General features: G+C 35.3%; 1 protein-coding gene across 2 annotated transcripts; it reads left to right on the forward strand.

The window, feature by feature from the left end:
- Positions 1 to 481: 481 nt before the first annotated feature.
- LOC121322081 (growth hormone-inducible transmembrane protein-like) lies at positions 482 to 12,444 on the forward strand. Of its 2 annotated transcripts, XM_041261585.1 has the most exons (10): positions 482 to 593; positions 1,131 to 1,298; positions 2,752 to 2,913; positions 3,266 to 3,368; positions 4,147 to 4,258; positions 4,563 to 4,704; positions 6,597 to 6,705; positions 10,100 to 10,288; positions 10,978 to 11,149; positions 11,524 to 12,444. In XM_041261585.1, the coding sequence occupies exons 3-10, from the start codon at positions 2,782 to 2,784 to the stop codon at positions 11,609 to 11,611; spliced, it is 1,047 nt and encodes a 348-aa protein (XP_041117519.1). In that variant the 5' UTR covers positions 482 to 593; positions 1,131 to 1,298; positions 2,752 to 2,781; the 3' UTR covers positions 11,612 to 12,444. The 2 variants fall into 2 exon arrangements, with proteins under 2 accessions (XP_041117519.1, XP_041117518.1); XM_041261584.1 differs by lacking the exon at positions 1,131 to 1,298.
- Positions 12,445 to 12,692: the final 248 nt, after the last annotated feature.

Raw genomic sequence — 12,692 nt, forward strand, 5'->3', positions numbered from 1 at the left:
AGTATTTTATGATATATTATTAGTATATAATAAATAATATATATTATATAGGCCCGCTTATATTTATAATAATAAAAATCCCAAAAAATTGAATTTTTCAGTTTCTATATATAGTTTATATAAGATCTTGATGGGAACTTAAGTAATATATGGAATATATAATATAATATATATATATACTCCTATATATATAGCATTCGTGTAGGCGCTTATATTTTATAATAATAATAAGATCCAAAAAATGAATTTCAGTTTCTAATTTTCAAATGATAACTGGACTATTCATAAATAATGGTTTATATAGTGATAAATTGAATTGGATCTGATGGGAACTAAGTAATGCCACTTAAGGGCAATAATAAAATAAATCAGAGGATGGTATAAATGAGACTCTTGCTTTAAAGATTTTGGAAGCTATAGAAATCTTAACGGAAAAAGAAAACTTCAAATCCCACAATTCAATACGGTGGCGCGTTCTCTCTGACGTAATAGCCCAGAAGTTTCAGGAAGGTTGCTGTCAGTTACACCAGAGTGCGCAAGAAAGGTGATTTTTTTTGTCAAAACGACAAAACAACACGCACATTAGCTAAAAGGTATGGGTTGTTATTTACTAAATGCATTACATATGTGTTATTGGAATAAACAGATATCAGCAAAGCAAAAGTACTGTGTATACCTTGCATTTCTGAGGGGTAGCTACTTGTTTTGTATTGTACTAGTTTTGTTTAGAGTTCTCAACGAAACCTCAAGGAACATAAACCATGAAATTGGTTAGACAGAAAATGGCCACATTTTCTGTGAGATTCACAGTGTCGGCCCCATATAACATGGCTGCGTTAAATCGTTACATATGCAATATGCGTAATTAATTAATCTGCGTTAAAACTCATTCGACGGTGTTTTACAAAATATTGATTTGTAAATATGGCTGTATTTACCGACACTTGTGATTCAACGCATATTTAGAATTTAAAAAATCACGGTATCCGGGTCATTCCATACCAGCTGAACCAGAGCCTCTGCCTGACCGTCTCAGATTTTGCTAGAATAATTCACCTGAGGGTTTTCGCTGAGTTCAGAAAAGCTAATCATTATTTTTATTTATTTATTAATTTTCTTTCTCCATCGAGCTGTGACCTGGGAAACGTCAACCCAAAGTGAAAAACTAACCCTGACCAGAGAAACTACCCAGGGCTCAACTTCATGTGTAGCCCCTCGTTTGACTCGAAATCAATAGGGCTTTCGAGAAACAAATACCAGAAGCACAAAACTCACTTTTGGCAAGTTACCGACAAGGGGTAAGTGACGAGTTTTATTTATGGCAGATTTTTGAAGTTGCATTTGAGCATTGCCTATGGCCACTTTGGTGAGGCTAAAGTACCACATAGTCCTAACCGAACTGGTGTTATTCTTCAATTTTGCATTGTCTGGGGTTAAATCTGGACTAAAAAGTGACATGGTGTGCTTCCAGTGGCACTAGCTGAACTTTGTGATGTGTGGTTTCTATAGCAGTTCTTAACCAACCACGTTCTGCATGCAACTTTTACTCTATTTTTTGTGTTTTCTATCAGTTTCAAATGTGTCACTGTAACAAATAAATCTATAAGTTCCACATGCAAGTTCATATCCCCTCAGAACCAAGCTAATGCCATTGGAAGCACACCATGTCACTTTTTACTCTAGATCTAACCCCAGACAATGCAAAATTGTAGAATAACACCAGTTCGGTTAGGACTATGTAGTACTTTAACCTCACAAAAGTGTCCATAAGCAGTGCTCGAATGCATGACAAATGCAACTTCAAAAATCCAAAGTCCACAGATACCAAAATGTTTTGCTTGATTCTTGTAGATTTCATCAACATCTATCCAAAAATATATTTGGGTGATTGTTGGAGGAACCCCCCCCCCCCCATGCGAGATATTTTAGCCTAAACTTGATAGAAATACCAAAAATTCTAATTGCAGAGGGGGTTAATGAGCAATGAAGGGACTTGAAACCAAAAGTGTTTAACAACATTTGGAAGAGTGGTCCCTAAGGATCCCCTACAGAGTAAAGGGTTGGGCTAAATTTTGAATAAAACTCGTCACTTGCCCTCCGTCTGGCAGCTTGCCAAACGTGAGTTAGGTGCTGCTGGTATTTTTTTCTCGAAAGCTCTATTCATTAGGAGTCGAATGAGGTGCTACACATAACGGTAGCATCTAAGTTGAGCCCCGGGGGATTTTTCTGCTCGGGGTCACTTTTATACTTTAGGTTGACCTTTGCCAGGCCACAGCTCAAAGAGGGGGGGAAAAATAAAAAAGTGATTAGTATTTCTTAACTGAGCAGGCCCAAAAACTCCCAGCTGAATTTATCTAGCACAATCTAAGACGTTCAGGCAACAAAATACACCCCACCCCCCAACTTAAAAAAAGACTTTGAGAAACCGTGGAAAGTGAAACTTGTACACTGGTATAAATTAGATTATATATAAAAAAAAAAATAAAAAAAAACTTAATTGTTTTCTTCAGTCCTAAATAAGACGAATTACTATAAAGCTGTGCACCTTTACATGCTGGATGTTTAGTAATATGTAAATACCCCAGCTCTTGTTGGTAACTGTATCAGAATTTGCAACTGATCACTTTGTGCGTCACTAGTTTTATAAAGTTATAGTTGGAGATGGAGTTCAGGAGATGGTTTGTGATTTCATGCTATCTAAAAAAGAAGCTTCGTCAGTTTGACTCGTTTTTACTTTTGCTTCTTTTACAGAGAGCGTCATTTTTAATTAGTTTTGCCATAATGTTGGTGACAAGGCTGTCATGTTTGCGCAGTCTACCAGCCCTTGGTCTGCGCTCTGCATTCATCCAGGAATCCTCAGCTCTAAGAAATTTCGGCTTGAAGACCAGTCAGCCATTACAGCAGTTCAACCAGGTGTGTAAATGCTTATTTTAATTCACTAAGGCTTTTTAAGGCTTTTTTTTTTTTTTTTAAACACAGATTTAATACTTAGAAATCAGTGACAAACTAAGTTCAGAGCATTGACACTTCTTTTTTTTTTTCTTTTTTTAACCATCACATTGGATTAAAAAACATACGGCACAATACACAAGGATAAAATAACTTGGCTGGACAGCCCAAATAGGCAAATGCTTTGCAATTCTGCAGTATGCAAGCCATCACTACATCTCAATATGTTAAATTTGAATCACCATACCAAACTTAATGAGAAGCTACCAGGCAAAAAACTTCCCTAGGATTTATGTCTAAGAGGTTTCTCTTCCAGGGATATGCCACCAAAGCTCGATTTGGTTTCCGGCATGGTAAAACAGCTAAAGAAGGAATCAAAGAGGCAGCTTTTAAGCCAGCAATGGAAACTGCAATTAAATGTAAGATCTTTGGTTTGCATAATATCACTCTGTATGTGTGTGTCCCATTTAGTATTTATCCTGGTTTAATGTAAATGCGCTAGTGTTTGCTTCTTTTTTCCCCTAGTTTTCAATGATTGTTATATGTATGTATGTTTGTTTATTTTACTTTACTTATTGTGTGTTTTGCTCAGTGCCGTTCATTTTGATGTGTGACTTAATTTGGCTGCTATATTGTGGTTTTTGTTACTTTTTGGTTTCCAGATTAAGACCTAGTTTAACACTAACATATTGGTTTCATAATCCTATACACAACTGTGATCCGTGAGTCCAGTGGGCCTCATACAAGAAACTGTACTCTTGTGGCAGCCATTTTACAAAAGAAAAGGTTATATATTAATGTAATTTGTGTGTCAAATGTCACCTTGACATGACATTGAAAGTGCACTTTGAGTTATTGTCTTCACATTTGGTACACAGCTATATTTTATGAATTGCTCAGTTAAATTCCAATAGCAGTGTTTCAGGTTCTGCCATACAGATGATACAGACCACATTCTTTAGTCTTTTTTTCATATTTGGTACACTATTTGTATTCCATATTTTAAAACTCTGCCTATATCAGTGATACAGATGTATGCTTTTAGTTGGTGTCTGACTCTCACAAAAACTTTATTTGTTGTTTTGTAAAAATTAACCAGTTCAATTCCACATTATTTTAACCTCTGGTCGTTTCAATAATATTAAGGTACATGTAATATATTTCAAACACATCTTTTTTTTTTTTTCTTTCTTTTAGTTGATAATATGGGAAGAATGGCCCTTGCTGGAGGAGCTGTAATTGGTCTTGGTGCTTTATGTTACTATGGATTGGGGATGTCAAATGAAATTGGTGCCATTGAAAAAGCTGTGTAAGTAAAGTAAATATAATCCCATTAACGGAGACCAAATTGTCTTTGAACCACAGCAACCACTACAAAACAGAAGGTATTTTGATTGCGGATAAGCTGCAGATAAAGAGGCTGCATGTGCTCCTAACTAAATACCTGAAATATTAGAAAGAAAGAAAAAACAATGCATCAGGGAACATTTGTGGTGTTTGATCAGAATGTAAATGGTTTAGCAAGTACTACAAACATGACTTGCATGATAACTTGTTATAGGTAGTTCACTGTTTCATTAGTTAATTTTCTCCTTTTTTTCCCCCCCAAATAGTATCTGGCCTCAGTATGTGAAAGACAGAATCCACTCTACATACATGTACTTTGCAGGAAGTGTAGGGATGACAGCATTGTCTGCTGTAGCAGTCAGCAGATCGCCAATGCTTATGAACCTGATGATGAGGGGCTCTTGGCTGGTAAGAACATTCTGCCACACAGTGTAATCTTTTACCCATATGAATGAGGCAAGGCTATTCGTTGCATTCATTCTGTAAAAAATAAATAGAAATAAATTGATTTCTTCAGATACAGCAGTCCGTGGCGTATCCGAATGGTGCGACCAAAGTAAGTGCAGATATGTGAAAAGTCAGATAAATTGAATTCTGTTTTAAATACCATGATATACAGCTGCAACAATTGCTATATTCACAAAATTATTGTTTTAAGATTCAGCTTTTATTAGGGAGCTCCCCTTAATCCCTTGTTTAGAGAGATACAGGGTATTAATGCATGTGACAAGGTCGCAGTCTGGGTGTGTGTATTCGCTGCTGAGTAACAGGCAAGAGATCAAGACGGAGGTTGAAGTTGATACGCCCCGCAGGCAAACAAGATTTATTTAGATATCAACACACTGAACAGCTCACATGACACTGCCAGCAGTGGTTGCACATGGATCACATACAACACATACGAAATGTTTGGTGGGGTCTACAGTCTCTGAACTAATCTTCTGCTTTAAATAATAAACAAACTCGCACATGGTTCTGGCACGCCCCTTTTGTGCTAGAAGTCATTAGATCCTTTTACATGGAAGGCCTAGGTTGCAAGGGTGTGTAGTTCTTTGATGGACGCAGATTCAGTTAAAATGTGTTTGCTCAATATCGATCACAGCTATTTTTTTTTTTTTTTTTTTTTTTTTTGCTGTCTCTTCAAAATGTGCAGAAATATATTTTGGAAATAGTAGCAGAGTAGATTTGAAAGGGGAACAATTTAATAAAATAATAAACACATTTATTATTTTAAAAAGGAAGATTCGTCTCATTATGATTTATTGACTTTTAATGTCATAATCGGTGCAATATTACTGTCAGTAGCCCCAGGTGAAAGAACTAAATAACTAAAGAAATAAATAAATTATTCAGAATTTAGGAAATCTGTAATGACATTTTTCACGTGGGACTAAGTTTGGCATTTATTAAATGGGAATCAGTTATAGTGCAAATTAAATATAATATTTATGTGTATAGTAAATGTTAGTGTTTTACATTTAAATATCTATGTGTTTTCAAATAAAGTACACATCTTTTTGCCTTGCTGAAGCAGTATGTTTATCACTTGTTTGTAGTATTGTTAAGTGGCCTAAGTTTTTTCAGTGTGGCTAAAAAATGTTAAGTTACTTTAGCCACAGTAGCTAACTAAATGAAAGTCTTATTGGGAACATTGACAATTTGATTAAGCAGTTCAGATTTTTTGCCACAAAAAGGTGCTTTTTAAAACACCTCTGCACTTTCTACAGTTTAAATAAAACATGCAAGTGTTCTGAAATGGAGATAAGACCAGATTGCCGGAACTTAAAACTGTAATAGCCATTCTACTTCTGGAGTAGATCATGCCATCTACTGAATACATGATTTACTGTCGGTTTCATCTTAATTTGTACTGCACATTTAGGAATTGTGTTTTATCTTGTATGCACATTTGACTATACCAAATAGTTAATCAAAATAACAATAAAACAGTAAATCTGCTGTTTTAGTTGCAGGGGATTGAATGATTATATTCAATGTAAATTGAAATATTAGTAGTGCAATTCACTGATTTTTGACATTACATGTTCAAACCATATAGAACATTTGAACTGTGAGTTGGGCTTAGAATTCAAATCTGTTAGCTTTTTCTTACTATTTGCAAGTGTTAATATCTTAATCTAAATGTGTGTTTCTTGGACTTCAATATTTATTAAATGCTTTAAAATGTCCGCTGTTGTGGTAGTTCAGTGTTCCTGAGGAATAACATGTCATATAATTATGTATTGCATGTCTGTGCCAGAATGTAAACTCTTCTTTTTCATTTTTTTTTCTTTTTCTAGGCTATAGGTGCAACATTTGCAGCCATGATAGGAGCAGGAATGTTAGTCAGGTCAATATCCTATGACCAGAGCCCAGTTCCCAAACACCTTGCCTGGATGTTGTATGCAGGTATATTTTTAGATTATTAAAATCTTTGGGGCTGATGTAAGGATACGTGCAAAGTGATTTGCAGGTGCAAAACACCCATGTTGCGGCCAGAATCAGTGGGACTTTAGCAGCGTATGTAAAGAATGGTTTTCACCAAGCATTCTGCACCAGCTATCAAATTAGCACTTTGCCATCATTAATCAATTTAAGTTAGATTGAAATGTATTCAGTTGAAGAAAAGAGCAGGAAATTGGGCGGGGATCTGGAATACTAAGTGGGCGCAAGCATACTGATATGCAAGGAGGATTTTGCCTTGCACTTTGGCAATTGCTGACCCTCCAGAACATTGCATCTCCTCTTACAAGGTGCAGACCATTGTAGAAGGGAGTAATTAAGAGCTCATTATTTGTGCCTATTGGGTAATTTTACATTGTTCTTAAGCATACATAGGCCTCAGTGAAAAATAATTGCCTGACCGCTAGGCAATTTGGATTTTGTAGCCGCAATTGTCTGTACTATGCATATCCTTACATAAGCCCCTTTTATGTCTTAGTCCCATAAAACTTGAGCATTCATCTAACTGAGCACATCAGAGTTTCTCTTATTCAGAGAATCTCTGCTGATTGGCTGTTGATGTGATCATTGCAGATCTGGGGGAAGGGGAATGTTCCCAATGTGTGGTGGTGTGTGTCTTTTTTTTTTCATTTTTTTAAGCAGTTAGGCTAACACGTGTGACAGTTGGTGAGGTTTGTATTTTTATGGGGTTTTTTTGTTTGTTTTTTTTTTTTAAAAAAGGCCCAGTTTCATTAACAGTTGTTTTTACATTACGAACCCCATTAGTGCTTGCAGACGGCTACCAACTTTGCACACGTAGATATGGCAATATTTGACCATTCTTCATTACAAAACTGTTCAAGCTCTGTCAAGTTCCTTGGGGAGCGTTGATGGACAGTAATCTTCAAGTCATGCCACAAATTTTCGATTGGATTTAGGTCGGGCCTATGACTGGGCCACTCGAGGACATTAACCTTTTTGTTCCTTAGCCACTCCAGTGTAGCTTTGGCTGTGTGCTTTGGGTCGTTGTCATGCTGAAAGGTGAACTTCCGTCCCAGTTTCAGCTTTCTTGCAGAATGCAGCAGGTTTTCCTAAAGGACTTTTCTGTACTTTGCTCCATTCATTTTCCCTTCTAGCCTGACAAGTGTCCCAGTCCCTGCTGATGAGAAACATTAATATAACATGATGCTGCCACCACCATGCTTCACAGTAGGGATGGTGTTGTTTGGGTGATGGCTGCGTTCGGTTTGCACCAAACACTAAATGCTTTGCATTTAGGCCAAAAAGTTCTATTTTAGTTTCGTCAAACCTCAAAACTTTTTGCCAGGTGGCTACAGAATCTCCTGAGGTTTTTTTTTTTTTTTTTTTTTTTGCATACTTCAAACAGGATTCAAGGTGGGCTTTCTTGAGTAATGTCTTCCTTCTTGTAGGCGATTGGTTACAACTTTTCTTTGAAGGCGATTGGTTACAACTAAGCTAATTTAGGATTGCTATTACAAAGGGGGTGGGCACTTATCCAACCAAGCTATTTCAGTTTTTGTTTTTTTACAAATTTCTAGAATATTTTTTTCACTTGGAAGTTGTGGAGTAGAATGTGTAGATAAATGAAAACAACAATTATTTTAATGCATTTTAATTCCAGGTTATAAGGCAACAAAAGGTGAAACTTTTGAAAGGGGGTGTAGACTTTCTGTAGGCACTGTATGTGAACCCCTGATTATGGATCAAGAGGGTACAAGGTGTTGGAAAGCCATATTCTCTGCAGAAAACATGTTGACATAATAAATACTTAGTTGTGCAAGGACCCTTTTTAAAGTTTAAACATTATTTTTATTAAACTTACATGATAAGCAATTAGTGTGTGTTTTTATAAGCACTATTTTCTTACTTTTTTTCCATGGTAACATAAAATGTCAACTTTGTGCTTTTAAAATAAACATTTACAATATTAAATGCTTAGTATTGCAAATAAGCGCAAACTAGTGGATGATTAGCTCAAGTTCAAGAGCTCTTGCCTTGTGTGCCCGCACTGAAAGTATTTTGTGTGGCTTCTTTTGTAGGTTCAATGTTTAGGTGTTAATAATAACAACAATATTATTATTATTATTATTATTATTATTATTATTATTATTATTAAAGCTCAAAAAAGAGGATGCAAAGGAAGGTGCCACGAAAATAGAAATTAACAAGAACAATTGAAAGTGTACATAGTTCTTTTTTGACCTTTAACAATTAAAAGGGAATGACTTTCTGATGTAGACAAGCTGCATTTGAGATCCAAATGAACAAGAACATTAAAGAAAAGACATGCTGTTTTGTTCACTCAAGTTTTGGCATCAATGGGTTTCTGTAACCAGCAGTTAAAATTCACTTATTATTTGATATACATTCTAATTTCAGGTGTAATCTGAATCTTAACTTCATTCAGTTTGGGTTTGTGAGCAAAAAATCCAACATGGCAGTGGATCCAAGATTCCTGCCACTTTTTTCAGCTTTGTATTTTTTTTTTATTTTACTTCTCTTCACTTTCATTTCTGCTTATTAATTATTAATTAGTTCTGATTGTGTGGGATCCCTCAGCTTTTGCCTCGCATTAGTCAAAATTAATTAAAGCCATCCCAGGTATGTGCCTTAGACTCAAGGAGTGTATTGTATTCTGCTAATCAGAAGTGTAACCACTGACCCCCAGAAAAGGCTTTTGCAAAAGTGGTCCTTAATTTAAAAAAAAAAAAGAAGTGTTAATACTGTGTCTGAGCTTCCTGAATCCTGTAATAAAGTTTAGGTGTATTACACCGAATTGAAAAGTCTGCTCTCATTTTTTTTTTTTTTTTTTTATGCGTACAAAGTTTCATTTCTCAGGTAATTTGTCTTTGTATGAAGCAGTTAAAATAATGAATGTACAAATAAGAGCTCTACCCACAAAAAGAATGATAGGCAACATACAACCTAACATGTTCCATGTTTGTTAAAAGAAAAAAAAAAAATCTATTCTGACTACATTTTGTAAACCAGTTATTATTTTATTGTTCATGTCTTGAATACCAGTTGTACCTTCTTACTGTACCACAAGAGGGCAGCCACACCAACCATTAAGTAAGGGAAGATAAATGGAAAGCTAAAATTGTTTAAATAAATTCTCAGTGTTTTGTTGCATACCTTGGTTGTACTTGTGGAAGGATAGTTTGGTTTAAACAAAAAAATAAATAAAAACAATTGCATTACTGAAAATGTCATTTTAGTTGTCCAAATGGTACCTTAGATAAAGTAATCCACCAGTAGGTGTTCTAATTAAGTGCACGGGGGAAATATGAGATCATTTTGTATTTTTTTTTTTTTTTTTTTTTTTTTTTTTTAAATGAAGGTGTAATGGGTGCCGTGGTGGCTCCAGTGACTCTTCTTGGAGGTCCTCTGCTGATCCGTGCTGCCTGGTACACCGCTGGTATTGTGGGAGGTCTTTCAACTGTGGCAATGTGTGCCCCTAGTGAGAAGTTCCTGAACATGGGAGGTCCATTGGCTGTGGGCTTGGGGCTGGTTTTTGCTTCATCAATTGGTGAGTAGATTATTTTCTTTATTAGTATACAATGGTATTTCAGATTTCAAGTGGAAAATGCTTTATGAATGATGGTTTGGAACTTGTTTTTTCCTACCACCCAGTTTTCTTGACAAAGCAGTAAACTGTTGGAGAATTCCTAATGAAAATGGCAAAGCAGTGTTTGCAGCTATGAGGAAGAGGTTATTTTGCCAGCAGATACTACAAAACTAGTAGTTAGCATAGATAGCATTAGAAAAATTGCAGTATAGTTGACCCAGAGCCAGAAATGAGTTGGTCACCATTGGTTACAAATTAATTTAAATCAGATTTCAAATTATGATTGGTTTCCAGTCCACACACTTCATGTAATTTAGAATTTTTTTTTTTCTTTGGAACATTTCTCTGTCGACATTCTGTTTTTGCTGCGTAAGAGAAACTTTCTATTATTAAAATGTCACAAAGGGCTAAAATGATTTGGCAGTTTAAGCTTTCAGTCATGCCCATCTCCTTTTTTCTTTAAGTGAAACTTAAAGCTTAAAAAGAACGTATTTCATTCTAACGTCAGTTTGACATTGCCATCTGGAGGAATGCAGGATGCTGAAACAAGTTATAGAATGTCCAGAAAAAGAACCAAGACGTTTATTGTAAAAATTGATTTCAAATAAAATAGTCATCTTATAAAAATCTTTGTTTGACTGTTTCCTTAGGATCAATGTTCCTGCCTCCTACTTCAGCTTTTGGAGCAGGTCTCTACTCTGTTGCTATTTATGGTGGTCTGATCCTGTTTGGCATGTTTCTGTTGTACGACACACAGAAAGTAATCAAACGTGCCGAATCTTATCCTGTCTACGGAGTACAGAAATACGATCCCATCAATTCGTAAGTATAAGAGCATAGCTTCTGGCTCAGTTAAAAATGTCTCAAACTGCTAATGACAGAGACAAATTACACCTTAAAAACTGTTTAAAACAGAAAAGTTTTTACCACCTGAAACAGATGAAAAGGGTTTCATAAAATGCATACTTGGTTTAAATCATCAAAAAAAGGGATTTTAAAAGGGGCTTGTATATAGTACATCATTTTGCATTGCTTGAAGCCAGAGCCCTGCTTCACTTCGTCTTGTATACAATACGAGACACCCTACACAAAACGCATGCACTGGTTCTATTTTGTAGATAACAGAATTAGAGCTATATTATGCACTTTTGTGATTGTTATTTCATAAGTGGTTTTTTTTTTTTTTATTTAAATAGATGTCTGGGAATATACACTGACACACTGAACATCTTCATCAGAGTGGTCACCATTCTTGCAAATGGTGGTGGCAGCAAACGGAAATAAAACCATGTGACTTTTTTTGGGGGGGGTGGCTAATTCATGGAAAGTGTGCTGTAACATCTTACTGGAATGATCGCATGCAGTTGGAAGACAGATTTTTAGCTTTGTAACTTTTTCTTAGAAATACAGGGTAATAAAATATGTATTATCCTCCCTTTTGCTGTTTTAAGTATATCTTCATCTGCTGTTAACTGTTTGTATAAACTCCCGTTTCTGGTTTATCACTAGGATGCCGCCCCTAATGGGAAGCATGCACTAAAGCAAAGTCTTTAGTACGACGCAACCTGTTGATGCAACCTGATGATTAGGTCTTGTAATTCAAACTAGAATTAATTCTTGTTAATTGCAGTTATTAAACTATAAACACATTGTCATTACTTTCTTGGTGAAACCTTTGAGTTTTGCGTTTTAGCCCAGGAAGTGTGTACAATATGTTTTTGTTTTGCAAATGTTTAAGCATGACAATTGTGACAGTGAGTTAGTAGAGCAAATTTTGATTACTGGCCTATCAATCTTGTATGCTTTTACTAATATTAAAAATGTGTTTAGAATTGAAGGGGGTTTTCAGTGTTGTGGCACAATGTTCAAATTCCATGGCAAGCCTAGTATGCTCCTTTTTTTTTTTTTTTTTTTTTTTTTTGTTTGTTTTTTTACTTCAGTTAATAGTGGGAGAACCTAAAGTTCCTAAATCTTAAAATGTTGTTTGTTTTTTATTTATTTATTTTTTAATAGTTACTGATTTTTATTGGGCTTTGCATTGCTGAGCAGGATTATAGCAGATGTTTTAAAATGACTGCCCTAAAACTTCAGATGACTGTAATCAAATATAAATATATGTATATATATATATTTTTTTTTTTCTTGCCGAAGTTTAGTTTTCTAATTTGTTAGCAGGCCAAGAACCAACATCAATCAAAAAGATTCATGTTGTTTTTTGTTACTGTTGTTGATTTAATGTAATATAATATACCCTTCCTGGTATTGCTATCTGTGTTTTCTCATGTTCTTGATAGGATGCCTTCAATCTCAAGATTAGGTCATTGGAAAAATCACATTTCCACTGAATAACTGGCTAGTTTTTGTT

Source organism: Polyodon spathula, chromosome 10 (genome assembly GCF_017654505.1).
Source record: "Polyodon spathula isolate WHYD16114869_AA chromosome 10, ASM1765450v1, whole genome shotgun sequence".
NCBI lineage: Eukaryota > Metazoa > Chordata > Actinopteri > Acipenseriformes > Polyodontidae > Polyodon > Polyodon spathula.